At 46.5% G+C, this 16,063-nt stretch overlaps 1 protein-coding gene across 1 annotated transcript in view; it reads left to right on the top strand.

Annotated features, from left to right (window-relative positions):
- The window catches only part of LOC123756273 (uncharacterized PE-PGRS family protein PE_PGRS10-like), a 246,406-nt gene that overhangs the window by 36,460 nt on the left and 193,883 nt on the right, over positions 1-16,063 (top strand). The window contains exon 3 of the mRNA XM_069305676.1: positions 7,612-7,787. Within this exon, the coding sequence (XP_069161777.1) occupies positions 7,612-7,787 (176 nt within the window). The remainder of the gene's footprint in view (positions 1-7,611; positions 7,788-16,063) is intronic.

Below are 16,063 nucleotides of genomic sequence, written 5' to 3'. Positions count from 1 at the left end.
GTTACATTGTGTTATGCATGACTGTTCTGTTAGCGTTCTATCAAGAAAAATATCTTCCAGATAATTTGAGTCTTCTAGAAATTTCTTCAAAATGTGTGGTAGCTGATTCAAGTTCAAGTTCAAGTATGTTTATTGAGACAAAAAAAAAATACATCTCAAAGGGATAGAGTAGCTTAGGCTATTTCTACCCCCCATAGGTAGCTGATCTTTTTACTGTATTCCAGTGTTGCTGTAGTTATTGTTGCTGGTTTCTGTGTTGTTGTAGTTATGGTAGGTGGTTCCTGTGTTGTTGTAGTTATGGTAGGTGGTTCCTGTGTTGTGATAGTTATGGTAGGTGGTTCCTGTGTTGTGGTAGTTATGGTAGGTGGTTCCTGTGTTGTGATAGTTATGGTAGGTGGTTCCTGTGTTGTTGTAGTTATGGTAGGTGGTTCCTGTGTTGTGATAGTTATGGTAGGTGGTTCCTGTGTTGTTGTAGTTATGGTAGGTGGTTCCTGTGTTGTGATAGTAATGGTAGGTGGTTCCTGTGTTGTGGTAGTTATGGTAGGTGGTTCCTGTGTTGTGATAGTTATGGTAGGTGGTTCCTGTGTTGTTGTAGTTATGGTAGGTGGTTCCTGTGTTGTGATAGTTATGGTAGGTGGTTCCTGTGTTGTTGTAGTTATGGTAGGTGGTTCCTGTGTTGTGATAGTAATGGTAGGTGGTTCCTGTGTTGTGGTAGTTATGGTAGGTGGTTCCTGTGTTGTGATAGTTATGGTAGGTGGTTCCTGTGTTGTGGTAGTTATGGTAGGTGGTTCCTGTGTTGTTGTAGTTATGGTAGGTGGTTCCTGTGTTGTGATAGTTATGGTAGGTGGTTCCTGTGTTGTGGTAGTTATGGTAGGTGGTTCCTGTGTTGTGATAGTTATGGTAGGTGGTTCCTGTGTTGTTGTAGTTATGGTAGGTGGTTCCTGTGTTGTGGTAGTTATGGTAGGTGGTTCCTGTGTTGTGATAGTTATGGTAGGTGGTTCCTGTGTTGTGATAGTTATGGTAGGTGGTTCCTGTGTTGTGGTAGTTATGGTAGGTGGTTCCTGTGTTGTGGTAGTTATGGTAGGTGGTTCCTGTGTTGTTGTAGTTATGGTAGGTGGTTCCTGTGTTGTGGTAGTTATGGTAGGTGGTTCCTGTGTTGTTGTAGTTATGGTAGGTGGTTCCTGTGTTGTTGTAGTTATGGTAGGTGGTTCCTGTGTTGTGGTAGTTATGGTAGGTGGTTCCTGTGTTGTGGTAGTTATGGTAGGTGGTTCCTGTGTTGTGGTAGTTATGGTAGGTGGTTCCTGTGTTGTTGTAGTTATGGTAGGTGGTTCCTGTGCTATGGTAGGTGGTTCCTGTACTCACCTAATTGTGCTTGCGGGGGTTAAGCTTTGGGTCTTTGGTCCCGCCTCTCAACTGGTGTACAGAATCCTGAGCCTACTGGGCTCAATCATATCTACATTTGAAACTGTGTATGGAGTCAGCCTCCACCACATCACTTCCTAGTGCATTCCATTTATTAACTACTCTGACACTGAAAAAATTCTTTCTAACGTCTCTGTGACTCGTCTGGGTACTACGTTTCCACCTGTTTCCCCTTGTTCGTGTCCCACCCGTGCTGAAAAGTTTGTCTTTGTCCACCCTGTCAATTCCCCTGAGAATTTTGTAGGTGGTTATCATGTCTCCCCTCACTCTTCTGTTTTCCAGGGATGGGAGGTTCAGCTCCTTTAGCCTTTCCTCGTAGCTCATTCCTCTCGGTTCCGGGACGAGCCTGGTGGCATACCGCTGAATCATCTCTAACTTTGTCTTGTGTTGCCATTTGTGTTGTGGTAGTTATGTTAGGTGGTTCCTGTGTTTTGGTAATTATGATTGGTTGTTAATGTGTTGTGATAGTTATGATAGGTTGCTGACCACCTTTGTCTTAGTAGTTAGCAGTAATCCTCATTGATGTTCTTAATTATCAGAATCTATCTTTAGAAGGAACCTCCTCATGGCGGGAGTCAACTGAGGAAAGATCAGTTATACACAACCATGATATTCGAAACAAACAATAATATAAAAAAAATGGCAACTGACTCCTAGCAAAATTAGAAAAAAAGTAGAGTCACTGGAGTGAATGTAAATACTGTTGGATAGAAATTTGGTGCACGATGCAATATTCAAACACACTGAAGTGACCTTTACTTACCTGGCGCTGCGTCCCACTGGCACACAAACACAGCAGCTTCAACTATCAGTAACACACACACTATACTGATTCTCACAGTGGGGGACAAATATTGAGAATTAATTCAGTATCAGTAATATAAGGGACCATGGTTAAGGAAGTCATCTCACAGCAAACACGAAAGATTCTATGCTAACTCTCAAGACATTAAGTATCTGCGCATTTGGTGACAGGACAAAGAACGTTATTCTCTGCTCTGAAAGTGGAATACAGAACATTTTACATCCATCTATTCTTTGGATGTTGAATACCCTGTATTCTACATCCATAGATGAAAGATGAAGATGTTGATGTCCATCTACATCTGCTCTGTATTCTACTTGTAGAATGTCCATAATATGATATTATTTGAAACAACGGTAAGTTCGGTACTATAATATCGTCGTTGGGTCCTGTCTTCCCCGAGTGGGAAGTAGTGTCCTCGCCTCCTCAACACCCAGAAGAGCCTTACACTCTCAACCTCCTTCATAGGTGGCAGCCTGGTGCTGCTCGGGCCTCTGCTGCCTCTCATTGCTGATACCTGACACGACTCTGATGCTTCTAATGCCTGTGACACCTGTAATATCTCTGATGCCTCCATCGTCACTGTACATGTTGTTCCCATGATGCACTCTACCGTAGCGTCGTCAGTGTGGCGGACCACTCCTGCTGGCGGGACGGTGGAGCAATTGCCCGGTTAACAGTTTCTGTTTAATGATCCTCGTCTGCTTGTTGTAGCGAACCACCGATCAATAAAAAAAAATTCTTAACCAAAGCGATTTACGGTTTCCTTTGCATCTTCGTGTTTCGGGACTCTGTCGTAGGTCTAGGTTCGTGCGAGGTAAGTCTGGCCTCCCTGAGAGAGAGTCTGTCCTCTGCTGAATGGATCCGGATCTTTAATATCCTGGCCAATACAAGTGGCTCTCATAACTTATTTCCGAAATCATTGGCTGATTGTCACGAGACTTCCCGCAGGTGCTGGGTTGAGAGAGACACGTAACTCTTGGTCACAGAAGCTTGATTAGTCACGGCTCTTGAAAATAAATTGAACATAAAAACGTGTTAATTAAAACAGTAAAAACACTTCTTAGTTACGATAATACTGATCATCATGCTTAGTGGGAAATATGTAGGGCGTTGCCCATATTTCGTTAGCTGCTGATAAATTAGTATTAATATATTGCTAGTTACCAGAAGCACTTTTTAAATATTAGTATTATTACTTATCTTCAGGCACTGTTCATCCATTTAGCAACCAGCCCCCAATAAATGATGAATTCGTCAATTTTACATAATACATATTCAAAATAGCGATTTTCTTAAAACAAATTATTAATAATATTTTATATTAGCATATCAAGGCGTAAAGGTAGGTTAGGCCCGCTGTTTAGGCTCTGCTGGCAAAGTATTTGTGTTCGTAGTGCGTGGGTGAAACATTTACGGAAATGTGATTCAAACGGAGGTCGTTAGCGAAGCACTTTTCGAACGTCATCAGTAATGCAACCCGTCCTCATCAACACACAACCCGTCCTCATCAACACACAGCCCGTCCTCATCAACACACAGCCCGTCCTCATCAACACACAGCCCGTCCTCATCAACACACAACCCGTCCTCATCAACACACAACCAGTCCTCATCAACACACAGCCCGTCCTCATCAACACACAGCCCGTCCTCATCAACACACAGCCCGTCCTCATCAACACAGCCCGTCCTCATCAACACACAGTCCATCCTCATCAACACAAAGCCCATCCTCATCAACACAAAGCCCATCCTCATCAACACACAGCCCGTCCTCATCAACACACAGCCCATCCTCATCAACACAAAGCCCATCCTCATCAACACACAGCCCGTCCTCATCAACACACAGCCCGTCCTCATCAACACACAGCCCGTCCTCATCAACACACAGCCCGTCCTCATCAACACACAGCCCGTCCTCATCAACACACAGTCCATCCTCATCAACACAAAGCCCATCCTCATCAACACAAAGCCCATCCTCATCAACACACAGCCCGTCCTCATCAACACACAGCCCATCCTCATCAACACAAAGCCCATCCTCATCAACACACAGCCCGTCCTCATCAACACAGCCCGTCCTCATCAACACACAGTCCATCCTCATCAACACAAAGCCCATCCTCATCAACACAAAGCCCATCCTCATCAACACACAGCCCGTCCTCATCAACACACAGCCCATCCTCATCAACACAAAGCCCATCCTCATCAACACAAAGCCCATCCTCATCAACACACAGCCCGTCCTCATCAACACACAGCCCATCCTCATCAACACTCACAGCCCGTCCTCATCAACACACAGCCCGTCCTCATCAACACACAGCCCATCCTCATCAACACACAGCCCGTCCTCATCAACACACAGCCCGTCCTCATCAACACACAGCCCATCCTCATCAACACACAGCCCGTCCTCATCAACACACAGCCCATCCTCATCAACACTCACTGCCCGTCCTCATCAACACACAGCCCGTCCTCATCAACACACAGCCCATCCTCATCAACACACAGCCCATCCTCATCAACACACAGCCCGTCCTCATCAACACACAGCCGGTCCTCATCAACAAACAGCCTATCTTCATCAACACACAGCCAATCCTCATCAACACACCGCCCGTCCTCATCAACACACAGCCCATCTTCATCAACACACAGCCAATCCTCATCATCACACAGCCCGTCCTCATCAACACACAGCCCGTCCTCATCAACACACAACCCGTCCTCATCAACACACAGCCCGTCCTCATCAACACACAGCCCGTCATCATCAACACACAGCCCATCCTCATCAACACACAGCCCATCCTCACACAGCCCGTCCTCATCAACACACAGCCTATTTCCTCATCAACACACAGCCCGTCCTCATCAACACACAGCCGGTCCTAATCAACACGCAGCCAATCCTCATCAACACACAGCCAGTCCTCAACAACACACAACCCGTCCTCATCAACACACAGCCCGCCCATCCTCATCAACACACAGCCCATCCTCAACAACACACAGCCCGTCATCATCAACACACAACCCGTCCTCATCAACACACAGCCCGTCCTCAACAACACACAACCCGTCCTCATCAACACACAGCCCGTCCTCATCAACACACATCCCGTCCTCATCAACACACAGCCCGTCTTCATCAACACACAGCCCGTCTACATCAACACACAGCCCGTTCTCATCAACACACAGCCCGTCCGCATCAACATACAACCCGTCTTCATCAACACACAGCCCGTCTTCATCAACACACAGCCCGTCCTCAGCAACACACATCCCGTCCGCATCAACATACAACCCGTCCTCGTCAACACACAGCCGGTCCTGAACAACACACAGCCGGTCCTGAACAACACACAGCCCGTCTTCATCAACACACAGCCCGTCTTCATCAACACAGCCCGTCTTCATCAACACACAGCCCGTTCTCATCAACACACAGCCCATCCTCATCAACACACATCCCGTCCGCATCAACATACAACCCGTCCTCGTCAACACACAGCCGGTCGTAATCAACACACAGCCGGTCCTGAACAACACACAGCCCGTCCTCATCAACACACAGCCCATCCTCATCAACACACAGCCCGTCTTCATCAACACACAGCCCGTCTTCATCAACACACAGCCCGTCTTCATCAACACACAGCCCGTCCTCATCAACACACAGCCCGTCTTCATCAACACACAGCCCGTCTTCATCAACACACAGCCCGTCCTCATCAACTCACAGCCCGTCCTCATAAACACACAGCCCGTCCTCATCAACACACAGCCCGTCTTCATCAACACACAGCCCGTCTTCATCAACACACAGCCCGTTCTCATCAACACACAACCTGGCCTCATCGACACACAGCCCGTCCTCATCAACACACAGCCCGTCTTCATCAACACACAACCCGTTCTCATGAACACACTGCCCATCCTCATCAACACACTGCCCGTCCTCATCAACACACAGCCCATGCTCATCAAGACACTGCTCGTCCTCATCAACACACAGCCCATGCTCATCAAGACACTGCTCGTCCTCATCAACACAAAACCCGTCCAACGACTTTCACACCGACAGCGGATGACGTTCGAACATTTCACAGTGTTTCGCTGACCACCTCTGCTCGTATCATAACGCTAAATGCTTCACCCACGTACTAAAAACACACGTAATTGGCCACAGAAATAAAAACTAAGTTAATTTGGTTTGATAGAAATAGATGTAGATAGTTATCTGTTTGATGATCAGCTGTCCTAGAGTATATAGCTACTAGAGCCACCATTCAACTCACCTGCTAGGTAACGAAAGTTCAGTATCACGACCATTAAGTGGCTTTGTCTACGTGTAGATCACTCACCAGCTTGATGCCACCTCCCTCCTCCCCCCGCACACCCGGAGGACCCCTACATTGAAGCCTCCACCAACCCAGACTCTCGGAGGACCCGAGCTTGAAGCCCACCCCACCCCACAGTCACCTCCTCCACCACTTACAATCTCAAGAGACAAGGCTGGCCCAAATTTGTGAGAGGAAAGACCCCAGAGGACGGGCGCGACATTTCCCCCCAGATATTTCAGGAGGTAACACATTCAGGACCCGAGCGTGATGGAACAGATCGGTCTCCAGGGGAGTGTAGCTCCTAGGCTGAAGTCAGCAACTGCCACATCAGTCTTCACAAATCATTAATATCTCCCACTCCCTTGAGGGCGAGACATCCTCATGGTTAGGAAGGATAGTCAGGTCGACCACGTCAGTAGGAGAGCTGGGATAGGCACCCATGGGCGGGGATGAGTTACCTGTTGACATAACGTTAATCGTGATGGAGGAATCGTCTTTGGTTGTGTAAAGGTTATAACCCGTTGATAAACGTCACCCGTGTTGCAAGGGGCTCATTGCCGACAGGAAAGTTGTGTTGTTTATTAGCACTGGGTCGAAGGGAGGGGATTAGCTTCCTAAGGTATTATAATACAGTTGAGGTTGATAGGAGAAATGTAAGGCGTTAACGGCGCTCTACCATTAACATTAGGCTTGGACTCTCACTTATGAGGCCATTCAGTCACATGTTATGGGTGTCATAAGGAGCCCATCCACGAATATTAGTCACTGAAGGCGACAAAGAGTGAGATCCTGGGTACTGGACACTGCAGGATCTCTCTCATAGTGTCGCTAAAGCCACAACTCTAAGGCAAGAAAATCAGAGCCGGAACACATAACTGTATTTTAAGTCACTAGTATTAGGAGAGGACTGCCTTCATGACACTATAGCATCATAGAACTTATGAATGCGAGAATATAGGTTGACATTGAACAAATATGTAGATGTTAATGCTTTAAATTTTACTCCTTCCCGGACAGAAGCAGGAGAGTAGCCGGGGTGGGAGCGAGGAGAGCAGCAGCAGTAGCACAAGCAGCAGCAGCAGCAGCAGCAGCAGTAGAGGGACGCAGCAGAAGAAGGAAGGAGGCGGAGGGGCAGTTCACACGCTGGGCCAGTTAGTCCGGAACACCACCACCACCACCTCCCCATTCTTCATGTAAGTCCGGACATGTAATGATTATTCTTGTACTCCCCTGTTCTTATGTCTCATTCACCATCTCTCTCTTGGCCCCTTTCAGTCTTTTTGTATCTCTTAATGTCTTTTTTTCCTAATGCAATGTCTGTCTGTCTGTCTGTCTGTCTGTCTATTCAACCCGTCCTCTTAAAATTACGTTGCTTGTAAAATTAACGTAATTTGAAGTGAATTCGGCTCACGAAAGTGACGTACTGTCCCGTTTTCTGTTTTGGAAACAGAAACACTAGTCTGTCTCTCCGGCTTACTCGGTTAGGTTAGGAGAGGAAACTTTCAATTAACTGTTTCCGTGACGTTTTGAAACCTTCATGCCCTCCTAACCTACCAGAGGACCCTTAATTTGCTGTTTTGGAAGAAAAAAATCCAAAATTTATTTTCAACTATCTCTCTTTTTGAAATTACGTCCATTTTCGGCCATACTGGCAAACGGCCAAATTCAGATGTAATTTGTAAGAGGATTTGTTGCGACATCTGTCTGACAGCCTGTCTGTCTGTCTGTGTTGCTGCTAGCACTGAGCGGAGGGCTGCCTTGATCCCCTTGTCTCCAAGCCAGGTTGTGGGAGGTCATTCTTCATCTGGAGCTGTCGTGACAACAAGTTTAGTAAAGGCAGCCTGCGGGTCTGAAGAACCCACATATTCCAGGGGTTTAGAATGATCAATACTTACGCGTAGATCAGATACGACTTGATCAAGGCAAGAACCTGAAATGAATTGGAAAGCTTAAAAAAAATTCAAGGTTTAAAACTGCAAAGAGGTCATCAGAGTCACTCTGATCAAGACACTGGGTGAGGTGTCTACAATTATATTGTTCTAACAGTTGGGATGCATTGGAAGGGAATCTGGATGGTCGATCGGAGAGTAAGGTATACAAGCGTCCTGCTATATTGACGTTTTAACATTGTTCCTGCCATTATTTGGGTTCCCTGGATGTAGCTATATTTTGAAGAACGTAATTTCAACGTAAACAGAGATGATCACATTTCTCACTCTCTCTCCCTCTCCCTCTCCCTCTCTCTCTCTCTCTCTCTCTCTCTCCCTCTCTCTCTCTCTCTCTCTCTCTCTCTCTCTCTCTCTCTCTCTCTCTCTCTCTCTCTCTCTGTCTCTCTCTGTCTCAAGTTTTTATCGGCTTAAAACAAAAAAAGCTGATTGCTTCTCTTCCTGAGATCGCTGAAGGATTTTCCGAACGAGTCTCATCAAGCGACAAAATCTAATCCCACCAACTGCCTCGTTCCGCCAGCCTTCTCTGTTCTTCATAAACTACCATACAACCACCTTTTTCTCTCGCGTCGTAAACCTGTGCATAAATAACTTTTTCATCAAGTAAAAACAAATCTCGTTGTCTTACGGATTTCTTTTTCATTAGTTACTGTTATGTTGACCTTCTTCAGATTCAGATCAATAGTGACTATTTCCTTCTTATATTACGGATTATCCTGCTGCATAGATTCCATAAATGTTTGTGGACGTGATGCTGGAGAATCCACCAATATCGATAGTTTGTAATATCCACTTTTGGTCGTGTTATGCCCCAGAGTGATACTAGATCATAACAGGTATCATTATCTCTGATAAGTAGGAGCTGAGTTTATGTTCATTTGCATGTGATCTCTCTGTGGGCCTTGCCATGTGCCACACTGGTCAGTCTGGTGCCACACTGGTCTGTCTGGTGCCACACTGGTCAGTCTGGTGCCACATTGGTCAATCTGGTGCCACATTGGTCAGTCTGGTGCCACATTGGTCAGTCTTGTGCCACACTGGTCTGTCTGGTGCCACACTGGTCTGTATCAATGCAGAGTGTCAGACGCCTCTGTACTTACAGCTTGAGCACATTGACTTACCACAAACTTTCATGTTCAAAATCATCAATACCCCTCTAACGCTTCCTTAACACCTTCTAACACACTCAATTCATCACCACCATCTAACACACCACACTCACTCATCACCACCTAACACGCCCAACTCATCACCACTATCTAACACGGTACGTCACAGTCTCAGATGAAATCTTCCTCGTGCAAACAATCTTCATGTCAATAAATCTTTTCTCATTTAGTATATATATATATATATATATATATATATATATATATATATATATATATATATATATATATATATATATATATATATATATACACACATATATATATATATATATATATATATATATATATATATATATATATATATATATATATATATATATATATATATATATAGGGGGTACCACCTCTGGTGCAATTATAGGGACCCACAGCCTCAGAGAAGGGAAAACACAGAGCATTCAGGGAAAAATTGCCATTTTACTCTGAATACGTAAGAGTGTTCGCTTCTCCTACCACCCCCCTTTTTTATGGTGTACACTTTATTATGCAAGGTTATACAGTTACATATCTGATTTTATACAAAAAATTAACATTAAGAGGACACAAAAAAAAGTTCGCTTCATAGAGGCTGTAGATTTCCTAGAACTCCTCCGACGCCGGGCAGGAACCGAGGATGCAGCGAGCATTCCCCCTCTGGATCGCGACACTGAGGCGCTGAAAGAGAAAACTTGCTGCTCTAGGGTCTCTTGTGATGTCAATGAGCTTGGAACCAAGATCCTTAAGAAACCTTCTTGCACTCTCTCCCCATGGGCCTAGGGCCTCAGACCCTATTGGAACGACGTTGTACCGATGATCTAATTGCCTGTACTTGGCTGACTTGTCTCTTTCTCTGTGTGTCGCCGCGGCTCCTACTGTACCGGCAGGTTGATGTATGTGGTTGCCAGGGTGGATACTCAAGTATAGTCCCATGCCAACTGTCTGCCACCCTTCCACGGTCGCAGTGTGATTCCATCTGGTCGGCCCGCAAAGCTAACAGAGTCACGGTTCAGTAGGTTGCGGGGCTCTCTCTCCACTGGACACTGAGCAGAGGCAAGACTTCTTTTAATGATGTCATTGACTTCTTCGTGTCTAGTGTGCCAACCACCAGATTTTCCACAGTGCAGGCCATGCAATCCATATTCGTCAGCATCTGCCTCACCGGAAATACACCTATGAACAGTGTGGATAGGGGCAGCAAGTTGGAGAGCGACTGCAATACGGAGCTCCTGCAGATCAAAACGTGTGCCTGTCGCAGACATAGGGACTGCCAAAAGGAAGTCCCCTGCATGGGGAGCCTGCCCAGCTGTGAGGCGTGCACGATCACTGGGGGTTGTTGCTGCCTCCAGCAAAGCTGTGGCTTCTTTGTCTACAATGAGACTGTCCCAACTGGATTGTTTCTTGGCTTTCGGCATGGCTGGTCTGAGTGCTGGGTCTGCCATAGCACCCCATTTCGTGTCACATTCCGTGTAGTGGGGGCCCTGTATCCCTGCTACATCACTCAGGGTGTCAGGTTGAATTTCCTTAACCAGGTCATCTGATGCTGAGGAGGAAGACAGGAAGGCTGGGACAGCAATTTGGGTAGCGGTGCGGACACCCAAGCCACCGAGCCTAACAGGAAGAGTGGCTTGTTTCCACTGGCATTCGTTGAGGGAGAGGTTAACAACTTTTTCCAGCATGGTCTTCAGTAAGAGGTCATACTCTTCAAGCTTTCGGCTGTCGTAAGATGGAGCGCACCTCAGAAAGTAGGTTAGCCTCGGAAGGGATAGGCATTTGGTGAGATAAAAAGCATCGTGGGCATCGATGTCACCTATTCTGTCTTCCATCCTCCTAAGGTCTGCGATTTTCTTGTCAAGGATCTCCTCAATGGCGTTAGACCCGAGGGGGGCTCCAAGGAGGGTGCTGTTCTCGGCCCTAATGACATGGGCTCCAGACAAGGCAGACCTTATTCTAGCTACGATATCTGGGTTGGAAGAGACTACTTCACACTTGGAAGGGTTCAGGACAAGACCCAGGCTTACTTCTTGCTCCCTTATTTTCCTGATATCTGCCAAGAGATGGTCTACGGTGCCAGCTATAGTGCCATCATCCAAAACCAGATGTTGAACTCGCTGGACAAGCTTTCGGTAATTTCTTTTAAGACTAATATTATAGATTGTGTGTTGGTGGTGTTGTCGTCGTTGATCCTTCTCTACGGACAACCCAACCCACAACTCGGTAGAGTGTTTATACCTCTCTAGGAGATCACCCATGGCGCTTCTGGCCCTTGGAGAGGGGCTCAACGTCACACGTTTAGGGGATGCGGCTCCAACACTTAGCCTCGTTGTCACATGCACACACCCACTCGAGCCGCTGTGACTCCCCACTCTCTCCTTAGGTGATATGATCTCCTCAATCCCCCTTTGACTTATTAGTATTACCTTCTACCCTGTCCACAGCAGTGGTTCTTGGTTCTTTCTCTCTCTCTCTCTCCTTCTGTACTATTTCATGGGAAGCCTCACTAGGACAAGGTCAAATACCAGGAAATTTGAATACATTTACTGGACAGAGCACATACACAATACATATACACATATAATAATAATGATTCCTATTCTCTATACTATTACAATCAGGGTACACTCCAACACCATCAGGACTCTATTATCAGTTTATCAAGTGGTATTCTATCTTCTGATTCACCACCTGATACTATCAACCTCCTCAAGTTGATCAAATCTACATACACTGTTGCACCATCAGCAAGAGAATATATATATATGTATCTATAAATGTGTACAAAGAAAATCAGCATGTGAATGCAATAACATATATCAGTATAAATGTTCCTTGATACACAACAATGATCAATCAATCACTCTATCAGTCCTAGAACACATACATCTGTAGGTAATCCAGCCTATGATTGTAACTCTAAACTTCAGTATAAAACACTCCCTGACATAAGAATGCAAACAATCACCCACCTCTCACTGCGTCTTGCACGCTAATGACAACCAAACACTGTCAACTCCCTACAAGTAATCCACCAGAACTTCCCCTCCACCTTTGGAAGTTCACTACCCTGATATCTTTAGGTTCTTCTGGGCTTCACTACCAGGATCCTCTGCAGCTCCTCCAGGCTGCTATCATGAAGTTTCCTTGAGCAACTACGGTGCTTCACCCTGCTGCTAGGGTCCTCCACAGCTCTCCTGGCTGCTACACCATGAAGTTTCCTCGAGCAACTATGGTGCTTCACCACCTCTACAGAAGCACGTGACACTCCTCTTCACTGCTTCTCCTCACAGCTCGAGGTCCTCGCCTCCACTACCTTGGAGTCTCATCAACTACTTCATCTGTGCTGGCTTCGAAGTTCTCAGCAACTTCTTCCCCAAAGACAAACCTGCAACCCATCGACACTCCAATAAAAATGTTTCCCCTTAAACACATAAACAAAAATAATCACACAATATGTTTGCCTCAAACCTCTATCTGTCCTCTACATACAGTGAGAGTGGACTCCCCCGTTGGGCGGGTCCATGCTCCACCTGTCTGGCAGGCCTCACTCACTCCGGGAGGGGCCTCCGCCGTCGGAAGCTCTCAGTCACCTGCCAGCGCTCAGAGGGGACGGACATCGCTCCGTGTTCCTCGAGCCCTCTCCACTCTCTTATTTTAGGCTTTCTACCTTATCAAAACATGTCTAACTTATAAATAAACATCGCTACTGTCGCTGGGCACACGACCAACTACAAGTAATCACTATGAACTGGCTTAAATCGTGCTTACCACAGATTGTCTAGTCGAGCGCGAGGAGATAAAAGACAGAGCTTTGGTTAAGGCGCCCTTTGACAGAGCTTGGTTAGGGCGCTTCCACGGCCCACAATAATGTCTCTGGGCGGCTTAATACTCTCCTCGTCGACCAGGACTTGAGACCACAACGTTCCCAGCTCGATTTTACAGCTGGCACGTCTACACACTTCTCTTCTCTTGGAGATATATCACTAGGGGTTCCTTTCTGACGGGAGCTCAAACGGAGCGCAGCTTTCCCCCTGCGATGTCTGGCCTCAAGTGAGGTCAAAGCCCTCCAGAAACGAGCCTCACACCTCCAGCAAAATGTCCACATCTCCTAGCCAGTCATTTATCTGTTTTCTTCTTCACTGCCCATAATCTTAAATGTTCATCATATCCAACCAGCTATTTTACATATGTGTTATCACCTCTATATTTCTTAGATCTTCTGGTTAGGTCAGGCTTGCTGAATAACTATCAAGGGGGAGACTCGTTTCTCCTGCAGGCTGAGATCATAACACTCCCCTCCCCTTATTTTTGAGAGTTATTCCAGTGGCAAAGCTCGGGATAATACATCTGCCACCTCACTGTCTCGTTCTTCAACCGATTGATTCGACCGGTTGATCTGCTTACGTACTCCCTTTGGAGTCTACAATTAGTTCGTTGCACCTTGCAACATCTGGCTCACAATTCGCCTGAAACATGATCTTCTCATAAACGATTTGACCTCTCTGGCACCTCTTGGGTAGGCTGTCCTCCTTGGACGCCTGCACTCCATCGGTCCACTCTACTTATTGTTTCCACCCTCCGTTTCCGTGTCTTCTTCTCTTCACGTCCAGAGTCAGACATCTACTGTCTGTACCTCCTCTGTCGTCTTCACACTTCCATCTACTGCCGTTATACTTTCGTCTCCTGCCATCATACATCACTCCCTCGTCTTCACCGACGATCCTCCTTTTCGTCTCCTCATTTATCCGAGACCTCATCCTGTTTGACTTCCATCGAGTCCTCGGCTTTCTTCTATTCCTCCATGCTTGTATCATCATCCTCTTCCCACATTTCTCATCTCTATACCACTCCCTTTCTTCTCCTTCAACTCTTCTTCGTTCCCTAAAAGTTTCTTCGAGCACTGTACTACACTCAACAGCACTCGACTGTACATGTCGCTTTACCTCTCCTAGTGTGCTCGTTAGCATCTCTCCACACATACTGTCTCTTTTCCTTTCATTTTCTCGGCTATTACTTTTCTTCACCATCTCTCCTCCACGTTTTCTGCGACACACGTCAACTCCTGACATCTCAAACAACTTAACTCCACTATCCATATGCCACTGTGCTCGTGGACCACTTGACGCTCTACTCTCGTCCTCAGTATGTCCACATCTTTCCTCATTCCTACTCAGCACAGTTGCATTCGCCTTCCGACTCTTAATTTCAGCAGTCTGGGCTCTACTCAGGTCCGCTCTCTTCACATGATTCTTCTTCGGCTGGGCCATCTTCACTTTTGACCTCACCGAGACTTCATCTTCTCGAGCTGGACCTTCCTCAAATAACCACGCTATATCAACGTCGATATCCTCTACTGGTTGAATCGACACTGTCTCATATTCTCCAGCGTCTTCCTCGTCGGCCACCTCTGCCTTCGTCACTACCGAGACAGGGTACTCAATGGCTTGGCGGTCTCCTAACTCATCTCCTCGGATGTCAGTCAGGTTCACACTCTCAGGTGTCCCACCCGTGCCGTGGCCTTCTGGGCACTCCTCTGGCACAGTCTCTGCTATGACTCCTGGCAACACCTTTGTCCCGCACGTCATTCCCCAGGATCACTTGGACTCCTGGAATAGATATGTCGAGGCATACTCCCAACATCACCTCTGCCGACACATATTCCGACCTTAGCTGGACAGTACAAATGGGCATGTCACTCTCAGACAATAACCCATATACTTTCATCTTCCCACTGCCAGCTAACCGTCGATCATTCCCAATCAGGCTTCTCGCAATCAAGCTCTGATTAGCTCCGGTATCTCTTAAAATACCAACTTTTACTTCAGGCTGGCCTCCTATACTGATCCAACCTTTACTCATGAACGGCCTATACCTCTCGTTCACTAAATTCACCTTCTGTGGTTTGTCTTGGAACATTAGTATATCTACTTCGGAGGTCACACATGGCCAGGGTCACAACTCTCTTGCCCTGCCGACAGTCTCGCATCACGTGACCCAATCCGTTACAATTGTAACACCTCACCTGGGAGAAATTTCTCCTATATGTACCAAAGCGGCTCTGACTTTGTCCACTCACATGAGAGTTCCTCGGGCAAGGCACACTACCTGCACTCTGTGGGGCTTTACTGGACTCTTGATTTCCTGGACAACGATCAGTTTCTCGTTTAGCTCCTCCATCTTCACTTTCAGACGAAGTGCGCGACCTACTCTTCTGAGTTTTAGAGTACTTACTTTTATCTGCCCATTTATCAAAATTCTTCTCACCCCAGACTCTTCTGGGTATTTCATAATTTCTTCCTCGCCAGGCTCCACTGGATCTGCCATTGCTGCGTCTCACCTCGTTCTTCACTCTGCTCTCCCTCAAGCTCTTGTATGCTT

Source organism: Procambarus clarkii, chromosome 56 (assembly GCF_040958095.1).
Source record: "Procambarus clarkii isolate CNS0578487 chromosome 56, FALCON_Pclarkii_2.0, whole genome shotgun sequence".
Classification (NCBI taxonomy): Eukaryota; Metazoa; Arthropoda; class Malacostraca; order Decapoda; family Cambaridae; genus Procambarus; species Procambarus clarkii.
This window is presented reverse-complemented; position numbering and strand designations above follow the sequence as displayed.